General features: G+C 48.3%; 1 protein-coding gene across 1 annotated transcript in view; it reads left to right on the top strand.

The window, feature by feature from the left end:
• The first annotated feature begins 9,348 nt into the window (after window positions 1-9,348).
• Window positions 9,349-16,368, top strand: part of SEZ6L (seizure related 6 homolog like) — a 51,385-nt gene continuing 44,365 nt past the window's right edge. Inside the window, exons 1-4 of the mRNA XM_041003593.1 lie at window positions 9,349-10,018; window positions 11,451-11,584; window positions 11,884-12,076; window positions 14,428-14,613. Of these exons, the coding sequence (XP_040859527.1) occupies window positions 9,349-10,018; window positions 11,451-11,584; window positions 11,884-12,076; window positions 14,428-14,613 (1,183 nt within the window). The remainder of the gene's footprint in view (window positions 10,019-11,450; window positions 11,585-11,883; window positions 12,077-14,427; window positions 14,614-16,368) is intronic.

Here is a 16,368-nt window from a genome sequence, read left to right as displayed (position 1 = left end):
GAGCAGAGGGGTCATTACTCAACCCACTGGTCTTCATCTCCAATTTTAACAAAAAAAAATTAGCAAAGGAGCCCGATGGGACAAGCTTTCCCTTTGGCATAGTGGAATGGCAGGTACCAGACAGATGTCTACACTGTGTCCGTCTCAAGATTTGGGTACCCAGACACAAGAAGAGAAACCAGGAAAGAAAAGAGAAAGAGAAGAGGAAAGAGGGAGGGCAAGGAAAAAAAAGATAGGAAGTGGAAAAGGAGAAGGAATGGAGGGATAAGAAGAAAGCAATTCAAGCTTTTCATCTTTCAATTCAGGGACTCCACACTGTGGGTAAGTGCCCATGAGAGCAGAGACTCCATAATCCCCCTATATGATCACCCTCCTGACTTGGAAGAGAAGAGGAGGGACCGAGAGGTAGATAAGAAGTGTTCCCTGGGACTTCCTGACAGCCCGAAGCAGCCTTACCTGCTCCTTATGGAAATGAAAAAACATCAGGGTGGAGCTGAGATGTAGTCCCAGCCCTCTTCTGCAAATGCAATAACAAATCCAAGGGAGTTCATTAACATTTGCATCGCTGCTATAAAAAGCAGCACACATCTTAGCGAAATAACCAAACTGTACAAAATGAAGATGATCAAAAATGAACCTGTCTCCCACCCCAAAACTCAGTGTGTCACTGAAGCAGCCGTCCACAGTACCTGATTCCAAAGGTGTTTCTATTACACGTGGGAGAGATGGCACTCACACCACTCTGTCTTGATTGTTTTCACTTCACACCGACTTGTGCTGGCTCAGACATGACAATCTTTGTACTATTTTTCAATGTGTCACATCATTTTTGAATAGGTAGTAGTTTCTGCCCACACACATACATACGTACAAACATGTATGAACCAGGATGCTTTGAAAAGCCTGTGGCTTGCAGAAATGGAGTTGAAATATAAGCTCATTAAAGTTCCCCAAAATTGTGAAATTCATGCAATTTTTATATGATATATTTTCTGTTTTTTTTTTTTAAAAAAAAGCCCTCTTCTGCATGGATTTCAATGTTTTTACCTCAAAAACAAACTTGTCTTCTAATTCCATTTTTCCGTGAACATTTTGGAAGTGTCCTCATATTCCGGGACTCTATTTCATTTTTTCGTAGTTGTGCTAATACCTTTTCTCTTTATTTGAGAGGCAGACAGACAGCTAGCAAGAGAGTTCCTAACCAGCCATTCACTCTTGACTCCCTCAAAAGCTTTCAATGGCTGGGACTGAGTCAAGCCAAAGCCAGGAGCCAGGAACTCAGTCCTAGCCTCCCCCAAGAGTGGCAAGGACTGAATAACTTGAGCCATCACAGCCACTTCCCAGAGTCTGCACTGGCAGGAACCTGGAGTCAGGAGCCAGAGCCAGAGCCAGGGCTTGACTGCCAGCACTCCCACCTGGAGTGCAAGCATCTTAGGCAGTGTCTTCAACACCCTGCTGAACACCTTCCCACTGCATCCTAGTTCCTACGATGAAGATGAACGTACATGAGTATTTATTACTTTCATCTATAACTCTGTTTGAATGACTGAAATATTTCAAAATACATTTCTTAGTAAGTGACAGAGAAATATATGCCTTGTAATAACTTGGAATGTTCAGACTGGGAGAGAATGACAAGCCTGCTTATGGTGGCTGACAAGATGTTGGGTGAACTCTGTAATTTACAGGCATGATGCACCTCACCCTTGAACAACCCTGAGGACAAGGCTGGTGGAGCCCCACCCTCCAGATGAGAACAGTGAGTTTCAGAGAGGGGAAGTGGCAGTCCAACATGTTACCAACAGTCAGCAGTGGTGGGCTGAGTCTACAGCACAAGACTCCCAGTCACACATGCCCACACCTTATAAGATGTCATACCTTATAAGGTTTAAAAAAAAACAGCTTTGTTAGTTTTGTACCAATGCATTTTTATTTAGGGACTAAACAAGACCGCATTCGCAATGCTTTCTCTGGAATACAAAACTGGGAGACAGGGAGCAGGGGTGTAGGACAGCGATTACACCTTTGATTTCCTACATTTTGAATTTTTCTGATATTTTCTTGAATAGATTCTTTTCTAAGGGAAAAAAAGTGTAAAAACATGAGGAAGAAGCAAGTACACAAAAAACAATCTCAGGAAGCATCTGCCTCCACCTCAATGCATCCTACACTCCTGGATAGATCTTGAGTTGTTTCAGCTGTAAAACCAGAAGAGCAACTTGTCAACCTCACAGGAGTGCTTAGAGCGGGAATGCACTTTGTGCCGAGTGAATGAAGAACATCGAAAGATCAGGATACCTGGCAAGAGTATGCCACTTGAGCCAAGAGATGAGACCCCAGGTTCGCCCAAGCCAAGCCTCACCTTTATCCTTTGTCTCAAAAGTCCCATCAAGCTTTGGACGATCGACATGACTCTATCCAGGAATCCTCATTCCCACAGGGTTAAATGATCTGAGTTTCTCTCTGAACTTGAACAAACCAGAGCTGTGTTCATCAGCTCTGCATATTCACTGCCCGACACAAACATCTGGGTGCCAGCATCTGTTGCCTGGTCCTATAGCTGGCATGTGGTAAAACTGGATGGATGGATGGATGGATGGATGGATGGATGGATGGATGGATGGATGTGACCAGATGGATCAATAGTTAATGAAACAATCATCACATATGAGTGGGACAAGGAAGCTCAGCCCTCACTCCATTCCGTTTCTTTATCTTTAAAATGAGAATCACACTAAGGCCTTATCCAATACCAAAGTTGAATGATACAAGCAAAACAATGGGCTCCAGGAAGAAGGAGGAAGCTGTGCTCAATGCTGAGGGCAGTGTCAAGTTAACTTCTGTTTTGTTAATTATGATTATATCCCTGTAGTCCTCAACCACAGGAGTTTTTCTGAGAAACATTTGACAATGTTTGAAATAGGTTTTGGGAGAAGGTGATGGGAACTTAGGATTGCCAGGAGACTGGGAATGTTGCTCAGTATATACTAGACATTGACACCCTCACCCCAACAAAGATGATCCCACACAGATGCAGCAGGCATTGAGTGAACTGATTGTCCTCCTGGTGTCCAGATTCCCTGGGTTTTATTTTTGGTTTAGTCTGATGTGTTCTGGGACATGATTTTTTGAGCCTCCGGTAACCTTGTTTAGTGGTTGCCACTGACATGCTGTAGCTCTTTCTCCTCTCTCTGAACCTCACGCTCCTTCGCTGAACAATTTGTAATAGTGATCTTTTGTTTTTGTCCTTGTTGGCATCAAGCAAACCCACCAAGGCAGGCTGAGCAATTATTGAGAAGTCTGAAAAGTCCAGAAAATAACCAGTGGCTGATGACTCAAGTAGTGACTAACATTTTAATCGTGCCTTTTACCAGAAATAAAGCCATTGATTCACCCATCAGTCCTTCCGCCCAAAGGTAATCATTGTAAACGGTCCTGGGAGGGAAGAATTGTCGTCATCTATACCAGGAAGCCGTGTACCAAAGAAGGCCAATGAGTTAGTGGCCCAGGGAAGTGTTTACTGGTTACCGATGTGTCTCTGCCTTCCCTAAACCCCTCAACCATAAAGATAGTATTTGAGCTCAGCTCTTTTTGTATATATTTTTTCATTTCAGAAAGTATTCAGTGCTTATTAGGCCAAAAAATAGAAAGGAAAAGAAATGTCACCGAAGATTCCAGCCTCCCAAAGCAACAACAAAAATTATCATTGTGGTAGAACCATGCCTTCCAGGCAAAATATAAGTCTCTGTAACGCAATTTGTTTCACTTGAGTGTCTCTGGTTGTTCTCAGACCCGCCATAGAATTTTATATCTTTTCATTGACCATTGCAGCAGGACCAATGGCCGCTTCTTGCTCCTTGACTTGCATCACCTTGTGCCTGCAGAGTAATAGGCTGTGACATGAAATTCCCTGCCTTTCCCTGGCATTGCTGCCCCTGGGCTTGGAAGATACACCCATAAGCTTTAGAAGGTGTGATTTTCCTCGTGTTGATGAGTTCCTTTCAGTCTAACCTCCCATGTCCACATCAAAGTTAGGAAGAAGGTGAGAGGCAAGGAGAGGTAGCTCTTCTCCCAATTTGGGTGGCCAAGACCACTGTTGTTCAGGGCTGTCCCTAGGAAGTAAAGCAGCATCCGTTTGCATGTCTTTAAAGATTAATCTCTTCTATTCGATCTCTGTATTTGGTTATCAATGGGTGTCTGTCTTCCTGAGCCTCTGAGGACAGAGGCCTTATTTTTAGAGAGTTTTGTGTCAACCAAAGGAGAAAGTATATGCTCTTACGCGTTCATTGGTTGATTGATGGATTGATTGACATCATTTAAGCAAACCATTGAATGTACGTTGTAAAGGAAAGAGCAGCTAAATGTGACTGCTATAACCAGAAATTTTAAGTGCCCTAAGAATCAAACCAGTGGCCGTTGGAGCCCCAGGGGGAAAAAAAAATCAGCCTATTAGAACAAGTTATTAAGTTGCTGGCTCTCTGAGGCCCTAGAATCCAATTTTAACTAATCCTCAGTGGGACTTGGCGTTGCAAGGCATTCGGCCAGCTAATATTCTAGCTAAGAACAGGGCCTGATGCCTGCACATGTTGGGATGCACATGCACCTATCTTGAACTGAAATCCTCCAGCAAGGTCCCAAGGAATGTACTGTCTCAGAAGGTGGTGACAGTGGGGGAAAGGAGGTGAGTTTACCTGCCACGTGAAAAATCTCTTTTTTTCATGGGTACCTGGATGTACTTCCTGCAGTGCTTGGTAGCTGCAGTGGTTAGCACCTTTTAACCTGGAGACTCTGGAGAATGGGGAAGTAGGAGGCAGCAATGAATGGGGCTGCTCTTGCATTGCCCTCTGCCTTTGTTGGCTTCTCTGAGTCTTGGAGGATTTGGATGACGCAGGGAGGCATGTGTTGGGTCTGTGTTTGGGTGATTGGAGTGGAATCACCCTTCAGAAGGTTAAATGAACACTAAAGCCCATCTACCAGGAACATAGATACAAGAGTGTATGTATATAGAAGGGAAGAGGCTGTTTCAAGCTGAGAACAACAATTGACAATACCCCACAGTTTAATTCTCTTATTTCTTTTTGTTTTTTTTTTTTAATCATTCATTTGAGACGCACAGAGACAGACTGCCACTCATTGGTTCACCTTCCAAACTGCTACAAGCTGGCACCAAAGCAGGGAGCAAGAAACTCAATCCAGGTCTCCCACCTAAGTGGCAGGGACTCACTTCAATGCCCACCCCTGTTCCCAGGCATGAACAGGAAGTGGGAATCAAAAATGGAGCCAGCATTGAAATCCAGCTCCTGCAATGTGGAACTAAGAGTTCTTAGTTGCTGAGCCAAACTCCACCTCCACCATCTCACCCTGCTGCCCAATACCCTATATATCTTACCAGGGCAAGTTGTATAGTCTTTCGAGTCAGGGAAATCTAGATCTGAAACAGCTGTGCTGTGTGAGCTCAACATTAAACTTCATGTAAGAAGCCCCAAACCTCTGCTCAGATGTAAAATAAGAAGACAAATTTCTGCATAATAAAGTTGGGGAAAATTAAAGGAAATAAAGCCTTTAGTGCCTGCCTGGCACACATTCAGCACTCAATGAAGCCATCAAAAATAAAATGTTCTGAATTTCACTGCCGTTAGTGCCAAGGCACACTGCTGAGCTTGCTGTCACCTCCTTGTGTGTAAATGACACACATTGTTTTCCCACAACAATTCTCTCCCCACCTGTCTCTCTCTCCCTCCCGCTTCCTTCCCACCTCCCTCCCCAATCTTTCCCTTTCTCTCATTCTCCCTTGCAATCCATGGGAAGTGTTGATGGAGGCACTGCTGAGCCCCCCAGGATCATCCAGTATCAAGATCTGGCAGTCCCTTGGTCCATCTCAGTAGAGTTAACAAAATGGCTCTAAGAATCACTGATAATGACCTGGTTATTGAAAGAAAACACACACACACACACACACAACTAGTAATGTCAGGGTTGGGCATTGGAGGTAGCAGTTAAGACACCACTTGACACATCCACACCCTGCATCAGAGGTCCTGGGTTCAAGTCCTGACTCTGCCTCCACCTCTAATTTCCTGTTGATGTGCGACCTGGGAGGTAGTAGGTGAAGGTTCAAGGACTTGGATCCCCTGCCACCCTTGTGGGTGACCCGGACTGGGTTCCTGAATCCTGGCTTTGGCCCAGTCCACCCTTAACTTGTATTTGGGAAATGAATTAATGAATGGCCTCTCTTTCTCTCTCTTTTCAAATAAGTCCTCCCTCATGGAGCTGCCCATGTGACACAGAGAATACAGAGACGCTGTCCCTGCTGAGATAGACAAGACAGCAGAGACCTGGACAGAGCAGTTACCCAGGCACCTATCCCCAGCCCCTGACAGCATCCAGGGTTGTCTGCATCGAACCACAGCGTGGTTTATGAGCTGCGTGTCCCGAGCCCTCATTCTCTATTCCTTCTCCCTTCAGCTTCTTCTCCCTCCACAACCCACAAAGGCAACCAACATCTAACATTTGACAAAAGCCACTGTGAGCGTCAAAACCACAGCCTTCCAGCACACCGCCATCCACTCCTGTCCCATGGGGCAAGACGGATTGATTCCATTCTACACAGGATCCTGAACCTCAGAAACATTAAGGGATTGAGGGAAGCTCCATAGCCCTTAACTGCAACAGGGCAGGCTTTAAATCCAGGCCTGACCCATCCCACCTGGGACCAGGAAGCCTACTTGGTCCTCAGTGACCTTGACCTACTTCTCACGTCATCCACACCCTCCCGCCGCCTTCTGATCCCCGGGGCCCACTCCTGCTGCATGGTGGCCTTGGCCAGAAGTCAACACTGGCTGGCAATCAATGCCACGCAACAGGAATCTTTGCCGGTGCCAGCTGCAAACTGTCGCCGTCCCTCCAGATGAAGCCACCGCAGCAGCCAAGTCCATGAAAATAAATGGAGGCTTTCTAATGGTGGAGGAAATAAATTTAAATGACAGTGCTGGAGGTCTGGAGGCTGGAGCTCTACAGGATCAGTGGCAGCAGATCGTCAGAGCCCACACTCCATCCAGGAGCCTTTGTCCCAGTGATGTCATTCCTGTCTGTCTCCCCATCATCGTCATGAATGTTCTCAGATTCCAGTTTCCTACCAAGGGGAGGGGCAGCAGGGGCTGTGACGCCAGTAGCGGGGGACAGCAGGGGGATAGAAGTGATGCAGCTGCTGGCATTTCCTGCACATTCACAAGGGTGTTCAACATATCTCTGCCTACTGCACAATGACAGGCAAGAACAGATCCATTTGACAGCCAGGAAAACTGAAGTTCCAAGCTGATTCCAAGCACAATTCTGCCCGAGAGCTACTTGGGTCGGCTGTGCCAGACACAGACAGAACATCCGCAAGCAGCAGTGAAGCTATTGGCTAGGATGTTACTTCTCACCTCAGACTGCCTGGGTTCAAGTCCCGGCTCTGCCCCCTCTTCCAGCTTCCCGCTGATGGACACTCTGAGAAGCAGCAGGACATGGCTCAGCTGCCTGGGTCTCTGCCCCTCATCTGGGAGATGTGTGTTGAGTGTCCTGGCTGCCAGGTTCAGCACGGGCCAGCCCCAATTGTTGTAGGCACTTGGAGAATGAGTCAGTGACTGGGAGTTTTGTGTATAGGAGTCTGTATCTGCCTGTCAATACATAAATAAACATATTTAAAAAAAAAAACTATTACACTCCCTAACTTGAGGTCATCTTACTTGCATTTTTTTGTTTTTTACTTAAGTAATGTGCATTCAGTAGAACCTGTACTTTGAGTTTCGGCTTCTGCTCTTGCCCTGGGGTTAGCAGTAGGCAGTATGTGATTGCTTCTCTCACTGTGGCTGCAGAAACCACTGTGTCAGGACCTGTGGCATCAACCACAGATCAACTGTGCCATCAACCAGGTCTCTGCAGTGTGTGTGCTGCTAAGCTATGCATAGTGAATTACCTGCATTTTAGGCTGACCATTTTCAGTTTCTGATGTGCTTATCGGGGTATGGCTTCATCAGAGGCACCTGCAGGCAAGTTCACGTTCAAGACAAAACTAAATCATGAGGAGATCACGATGGTGGTGAGGCACACCAGGACCTGGCTCAGCTTCAGCCTCAGCACCCTCCACCCCTTCTCCCTTGCAATTCCTCTCTTGCTTCAGCCAGGCTGTGTTTCTCACAAGGACATATTTATATTAGTTTGTAAAAGAGAAAAGCAAAATTGCCCTCCTCTAGACCTGGGATGCGATAAACCCGAGCTGAGGCGCACAGCTTAGACCTCCCCCATGCATTCTCTTAGTTGGATGTCCCTGTGTAGTGTACACCTGGGAGGCATGGTCCTAGCCAGCAGACTGGGCTAGCAGCTCATCCTCACTGTCCGAAGTCTTTCTCTCTCTCTCTCTGCAGACCACGAGATTCTTACACTCTTGACCTCAGACCCAGAGTGACCAGGCTTATGTCTTCAGGAAAAGGAAGGAGAAACGGGAATGGGAGAAGGAAGAAAGCAAATGGGACAGAAGGAGGCAGGAAAGCCAAGAAGGAAAATATGGAGGGAGAAGGAAGGAAGGAAGGAAGGAAGGAAGGAAGGAAGGAAGGAAGGAAGGAAGGAAGGAAGGAAGGAAGGAAGGAAGGAAGGAAGGAAGGAAGAGAGAGAGAAAGAGAGAAAGAGAGAAAGAGAGAAAGAAAGAAAGAAAGAAAGAAAGAAAGAAAGAAAGAAAGAAAGAAAGAAAGAAAGAGGAAAAGACAAGATAAAATGAAGAAGGGAGGAAAGGAGGAAGAAAGTAAGGGAGAAGGGAAAGCAGGAGAGAAGGGAAGTGCTGTTTAAGTTTTTCTATTTACTTATTTGGAGAGACAGAAACCCACAGACATGGAGAGCTCCCACCCACTGATTTATTTGCCAAATGTCCACAACAGCCAGCACTGAGCCAAGCCAAAGCCAGGAGCTGCAAACTCCCACCAAATTTCCCACGTGGGTGGCAGGCACTGGAGGATCTGAGCCCTCCCTTGCTGCCTCCCAGCAGGCAGTAAGTGGGAGGCAGGAGCTGGCGGCTCTCTAAAGTCATGTAGGGGCATCATAGCCTGAAAAGGAGCATCTTAGGTCAAAGGCCACACACCTGCCCCAAGGAGCTGATGCAGAAGCCAGCCTGGCAGGACAGCGGGGACATCCTTAAGAAGGTCACTCTGAGAGCCTGCTGAAGGACCACTCACCCCCAGCTAATGACTGTCTTTTCTCTCCTTCCAAGATGCCAGCCCAGAGGGAGATACCAGCCCTTCGGGTCCTGCTCTTCTACCCTTGGAGGCTCTGGAAGAAGCCAGTCTGAGCAAAGAGAGCTCCCTGGAGGGAATGACGATGCCGCCTTTGCCATCTGCCCTATCGGAGAAAGAGCTTGGCGAGCTGGAGGTAGACGGCATAGCGACCCCTACTGGTCCTCAAGCCCCAGCTCTGTCCTCAGTGCTGCCGGAGGAGGCGGGTACCAAGCATCCCTTCCTCCCCCGAAAGAAGCTGCCTTCTCTGAAGCAGGTGAACTCAGCCCGGAAGCAACTGAGGCCAAAGGCCACCTCTACAGCAGCCACCCAGAGGGCAGGGTCCCAGTCCTCGGGCTTGGATCTTTCCTCCTCCTCCTCCTCCTCATCTGCCTCCTCCACCTTCTTCTCCTCCTCCATGGAGAAGTCCCAGCCCCTGGACGCCCCGGACCCCCTCATGGATGAAGAGCCATCTTCAGAGGTGGCCCTCTGGCCAGACAGCAAGGAGGAGACTGTCCCCACAACACCTGCGCCGTTACAGATCTCCCCCTTCACCTCGCAGCCTTATGTGGCCCACACCCTGCCCCAGAGGCCAGACCCTGGGGAACCTACAGTGCCTGATGAGTCCCATGAGGCTGCAGCCCAGGACATCAGTCCTGTGACCCTGATGGACAAAGCGGAGAATGAACTGACTGGGTCAGCCTCAGAGGAGAGCCAGGAGACCACCACGACCACCATCATCACCACCACAGTCATCACCACGGAACAGGCCCCAGGTATGCAATCCCCCAAGAGTCCCATGCCCCCCTGCCTTGCACCAGCCAGCAGGCACTCACAGTGTGCAGGACATGGGGGAAGCAGTACAGTGGTTCCTTGGAAGCCCACGCCCCACCATCATAATCCATCTACAGAGCCAGGACTTAGAGCTGGGCCTTGTGCCTCACTCAGAATGGGTGATGTGACTTTTAAGGGGAGAGAGAAGCAAGCATTTGGCACAGCAGATAAGACAGCTTGGTGCAACTACATCCCTTATCAGAGTTCCTGGGCTCAAGTTTCAGCTCCACTTTCCTTTGCAGTGTCCTGTGAATGCGCACCTGGAGGGCAGCAGGCAATGATGGCTCAAGAACTTGGGTCCTTGTCACCCACATGAAAAATTAGGATTCCAGCTTCTGGCTTCAGCCCAGCCCATTCCTGGTCATTGCATGTATTTGACAAGTGAGCCAGGAGACAGTAGTTCCTCTCTCTGTCTCTCTCTCTCTTCCTTTCCAAATAAATAATACATGAACAAGTAAGAAATATAAAGAGGAGATCAACTGAGGGTTTGTTGCTCCTGCTTATCACCTGAGACCACACTGCAAATGGGTGGGGCCAGTGTATTCAACACCTTTTTCTCCCATGGGACAGGATCCTGTTACCTCTTGGGAAGCGAAGGCATGAGCCTGGAAGAGATGTTTCCGCTTGTCCCCCACGGCAGTCAGCCCCTTCTCAGCTGCAGCCCTGATCTGCAGCCATGCCTCCCACCAACCAGATCAGAAAACTAACTGTGCCTGTACTGAACATGTACACACCTTTGCCTTGTTGTCATTCTGCAGCTGGTGCAGCATAACTCCTATTTGCAAAGCGGGTATGCATGTCAGGTGTTGGAAAGCACCCGGAGAGGATCTAGGGGATCTAAAGAATGTACCATACTGGGTCCCAGGAACAATCTCCATGGAGACCAGGGGAAGATGCTCCATGAAGATCCCTCCATGTTGTTGCCCTGGCTGTCCATGTCCCAGCTGCAAGCACAGGAAAGGACCCCCAACACACACCGCAGCTCAGCTTTGCATACATGGGATGTGGCCCTGCCCTGAAGCGTGTCAACTCTAGGTGTGATCCTGGTGCAAGAGGCAGAGCCAGCATGGCCCCTCCCTGAGCTCCAGCTCACACTTCTGGGAGGAGTGTAGCCCAGCCAAGGCCATCGTTCCTGTAGACTGCTTCAGGTGGTCGCTGGCAGCATGCCACTGCCATTCTGTGTCAACTGCGGCTGCTTATACTGCCGCGTAGAGTCTAGAGTTGAAGGAGAAAGAAAGCAAGCGCTGAGTAGGGACAGAAATAAAACACCAAGAGCCCCCTAACAGCCCTATCCAACCCACCGCTCAGCCCCCACCACCTCTTGGAGTTTCTGAGTCACTCGCCTTGCATCCTGATTGAAGTTCTTGCCCACAGCTCTTTGCAGCGTGAGCTTCTCCGATCCGGAGGGGTACATCGACTCCAGCGACTACCTGCCGCTGCCCCTCAGCAGCTTCCTGGAGTGCACGTACAACGTGACGGTCTACACCGGCTACGGAGTGGAGCTCCAGGTAACCCTGCAAGGTGCTGGTGGAGGCGGTGCCTCTACTGGGGAGCGTTAGGGGCGGCGCGGAAGGGAGGATTGTTGGAGTCTGGCTATTCGGTGGGGTCTCCCTTGGCTGCAACCAGGGCACCTTTTAGCTGGGTTGTTTGGAGCATAAATAGGAGTTTCTGCTGAAACAGTTTGGAACACAGGAGAGAATGTGTCACCCAGAGGGGTGATGAGGATGATGGCGTTGGTGCTTACAAGCCTGGGAGGTTCCCGCTGTCAGAGGTGGACACGATTCAGGTGTTTCTCCCTGTCGCTCAGGTGAAGAGCGTGAACCTGTCGGAGGGGGAGCTGCTCTCCATCCGGGCCGTGGACGGCCCCACCCTCACCGTCCTGGCCAACCAGACGCTCCTGGTGGAGGGCCAGGTGATCCGCAGCCCCACCAACACCATCTCCGTCTACTTCCGCACCTTCCAGGAAGACGGGCTGGGCAACTTCCAGCTGCATTACCAGGGTAGGGATAGCCCAAGGCTTAATGAGGTCTCACCCTTGCCTCCGTTTCCCCCAGGGAACCATGGATTCTCACATTGCAGAGCCAGAGACCCTCCCACCCTTCAGGCAGCTTGGTAGAACCACAGAGGAATTTTATTTTTTTAAAATCATATCATAAAATATATACACTTTTACAGGAAGCCAGTCATATCAAATTACAGTTGTCAAAATATTACACTAATCTCTGCTACCCTAATCCATGTGCTTCTTCATCCATCCATGAAATCACAATAAATTCTAGCAGTTCTGATCATTACTGTAATTTCACAGTGCCGGGGAGCATAGGAAATATGTCAAGATATTGGTCGTGGCATGAAAGCCTCTGGGACTGCTCTTGCGGTCACAGGTTCTACGCACACATTAGTTTGTTGCCCAGACTCACCATGACACAAGACAACGCAGCTTGGGGAGGGTTGGCTGGAGACAGAGAGCACTGTCCCCATTCGGGTTCTCAGCCCCTGTGTCCCATCCACTGACCCTGAGTGAGTGCAGAGGATCCTGGTCAGGGGCTTGCCTCACCAGAGTCCTCCTCCCTCCGTGTCCCAACACCTGTGGTTCTTCCTTATCAATGTGACTGCTCAGGTCTCTTCCCTTTAGCCCCATGCTCGATCCTTTATCTTCTTCCTTGCATTTTCTCTCTCTTTGCCTTTCAAATCTAGAAATCTTTTTGAAAGAAGATAAATCTGGGCTCAGTGCAGCAGCCTAGTGGCTGACATAATGTGCTGGAATGTGCTGGAATCTCCTTGCATGTGCTGGAATCTCATATGGGCACTGGTTTGTGTCCCAGCTGCTCTAGTTCCCATCCAGCTCCCTGATTATGGCCTGGGAAAGCAGTTGAGGATGGCCCAAAGCCTTGGGACCCTGCACCTACATGGGAGACCCAGAAGAAGCTCCTGGCTCCTGGCTTCAGATCGGCTAAGCTCCTGTTGTTGTGGCCACTTAGGGAGTGAACCAGTGGACAGATCTTTCTGTCTCTCCTCCTCTGTGTCTTTCCAATAAAAATAAATATTTAAAAGAAGAAGATAAAATTGCTTTTGTACTTTTAAACATAGAAAGTAGGTATGATGAGAACTTACAAATGAATTTCACTCATTTTTTTTTTGCACAAAAACAAACATATCTATCAAATCTATTTGCCATGCACCTTTTTGAAAAGTATCTTCCCATGGGAGAATGCTGTTTTCATCAGAACTTTGAAGATTGAGACTCCCTCTTGTCATTGTAGAGAAAGTCAGAACTTATTTTTAAATGACCTACTGAAGCTTGAACTTAAGATGTGTTTATTTATTTGAACAGCAGAGCTACAGAGATAGACAGCTCTTCCATCTATTTGTTCACTCCCTAAATGGCTGAAAATCCAGCAGCCAGGAACTGCATCTGGGTCTCCCATGTGGGTGATAGGGGTGCAAGTGTTGGGCCATTTTCCATTGCCTCTCCAGGCGCTTTTAGCAGGGAGGTGGAGCAGCTGGGACTCAAACCGACATCCTCACATGGGACACCAGTCATGCAGGCAGCAGCCTAACTTGCTATGCCACAAGCCTGGCTCCTTGAGTTTCTTTTCTTCCTAATCAGCCTAAGGAATACTATTGTATAATGCAAGAATGTGTAGGAATGGAACCAGGACAGCCTTAACCTGTGAGAGCCACAAACACCCACTGACAGCAGAGTTCTGTCTGCGGACCCTGTGCGAAGGGGCTCTTCCTCCCAGCACCTCCTCCCCACGCTCTCCCACCCTCCCCATACCTCCAGCTTTACCATGACCTGGGAGGTAGTGGGGGACAGTCATCAACTCCACTGGGAAGATGAGGAGTGTGGCATTCTGAGCAGACACCATCTCAATATCATGGTTACATGATGACAGAGTAAGAGGGCAAACTCTGTGTCCCCTCCCAGCCCAAACACCACCACCCCCCCACAGGGCCAGGGCTTCCCAGCACCCACATCCTGAAGGACAGATATACATCTTAGCTGGTTGTTTAAAAATGCAGGTGAGACTAACCCAGCTAGCACGCTTATGGCGATCCAAGCCCACAGGGAGAGGGGAGCTAATGAAGCATGGGCATTCATCCTCCTCTACCTCCCCATCCGACACCTGCTGTCCTGGCGAAGCAGAATGGAGAGTCTGGAAGCCCAAGAAAAAGTGCTAACCTGGCAGCTTCAACACCACAGATCAGCAAGAATTACAAAAAACACCCTTTCCCCAGGGGAGTCTGGGCGGGAGTGGGGAGGACTTGTATCTGTAAAAATCAGCATGTGGGAGGTAGAGCTGCCCCTCCACAGCGTGACTGTGTCTGCCTCTGCATTTCCCCCCAGCCTTCATGCTGAGCTGCAGCTTTCCCCGCCGCCCCGACTCCGGGGACGTCACCGTGATGGACCTGCATGCAGGCGGGGTGGCCCACTTCCACTGCCACCTGGGCTACGAGCTCCAGGGTGCCAAGATGCTCACCTGCATCAACGCCTCCAAGCCCCACTGGAGCAGCCCGGAGCCCATCTGCTCAGGTAAACCACCAGCCTCTGCTGCCCTCAGACACAATGGCCCAGTGAAGAGGGAAAATGCTAACACACAGCCCCCCCAACCCCAACTGGGAGTAGCCTCTGGGAACAGCTTGTAGCTGCAGGAAGCAATTGTTCCTGACACCACTGAAATCATCTTGTTGGAATAAAACACAAATAACACAAACTTTATCATTCACTAAGACCCTTGGTCCATTCTCAGTGCTACTACCACTATTGTCTACCCTAGGACGTCTTTGTCTCACCCCACCCATTAGCTGCCACTCCATTCACCATCACCTTCCACCCTGGCAGCCACCAGTCTGCATTGCTGTGTCTGTGGATTTGCCTATGGTGAATATTTCACATGAGTGGGTTTATACAGTTGTTGCTTGTCCGTCTGGCTTCTTGCACTCGGCACGATGTTTTCATCATTCGTCCACCCTATAGCTTAGAACCAGATTTGATTACTTCGTGGGACTGAATACTATTCTGTTGCATGGAGGTTCCATGTTTTGCTTTTCCATTCATTCACTGTGGGAGATAAGCGGTGGTTCCACTTACCAGTCATGATGTTTCTACCCACAGTTACATGCAAGTGTTTATATGAAAAGTTTTCACGTCTCGTAGGAGGGAAGCTGCTAGGTTACACATTGATTCTGTCTGTAACTTTTAAGAAAATGATCCACAGCACCTGCATCAGGTTCTCTTCCCCCTCAACAATACACAAAGATACCCATTTCTCCACACTTTTACCCACACTTGCTGTGTCCCCTAGGGTTGACTTTGTTACTGCTGTCCCAATGGGGAGTGGAGGCATTACACTGTGGTTTTCTTTTATGTTTTCCCTGATGGCAAATGACGTTGGGTGCTGGTTAGGCATGAAGATATTTTCTTTGGAGAAATATCAATTCAAGGCTTTGTCCATTTTTAAAAATTATATTGTGTTTCTGATGTTGAGTTGTAAGAGGGGTTTTTTTTTTAATATATTATGGATGTTAGATTTGTTTAAGACATTGCTTCTCAGGCTTTTGTCTAAGGTAAAGTGTAGATTTGTTTAAGATATGATTTGTAAATATTCCTTCCCATTCTGGATACTGATTTTTCACTTTCTAACGGTCTCATTTAATATGAAATCATTTTGATGAAGTCTATTAACTTTTCTTCTTTTGTTCTTCGTGTTTTGGGTATGCCTGCTACCAACTTCCAAAATATAGCATAATGGCGGGGCTGAAACTCACCCTCACACCAAATCCTATGTAATGGAAACCATCATCCCAACTTTACAGTTGAGGATATCCAGGTTTGCATAGGTGCGAACTGTTTGCCAAAAGTCATCAGAACTTGACCAAGGTAGCCAGTGTGGGTGACCTGAGGCCCTCTAAATAAAAAAGAAGAAGAATCCTGCAGAAAAAACCTGAGACTTAAAGAACAAACCAAAAAATTCTAGGTACAAGGCGTGATTCTTTATTATTCAGACTCTCCTATGAATGAGTTTCTTCCAAGAACACCCACTGGACGCACCATTCTCAGTGCTGGAGCTACCGCAGAACCCTGCGGCAAACCCTGCCCTTATGGAATTTCTAATCTAGTGCAGGGTGCGTCATGTCAGCGATGACAGGTGATGCTAGCATAACCAGGGTGGAATGATAGCAACGCAAAGTAAGTCAGAGACATCAAAGACATTAGTTGCTGTTGCAAGGGGCGTTGCCACGGGGAAAATGCCATAGAAAACCCATCTTGGGAGGAGAAGATGGGTCA

This window comes from Ochotona curzoniae, unplaced genomic scaffold, assembly GCF_017591425.1.
Source record: "Ochotona curzoniae isolate NIBS_2020 unplaced genomic scaffold, NIBS_Ocur_1.0 scaffold_274, whole genome shotgun sequence".
Classification (NCBI taxonomy): Eukaryota; Metazoa; Chordata; class Mammalia; order Lagomorpha; family Ochotonidae; genus Ochotona; species Ochotona curzoniae.
The sequence above is the reverse complement of the archived record's forward strand: the minus strand, read 5'-3'. Positions and strand labels throughout refer to the sequence as shown.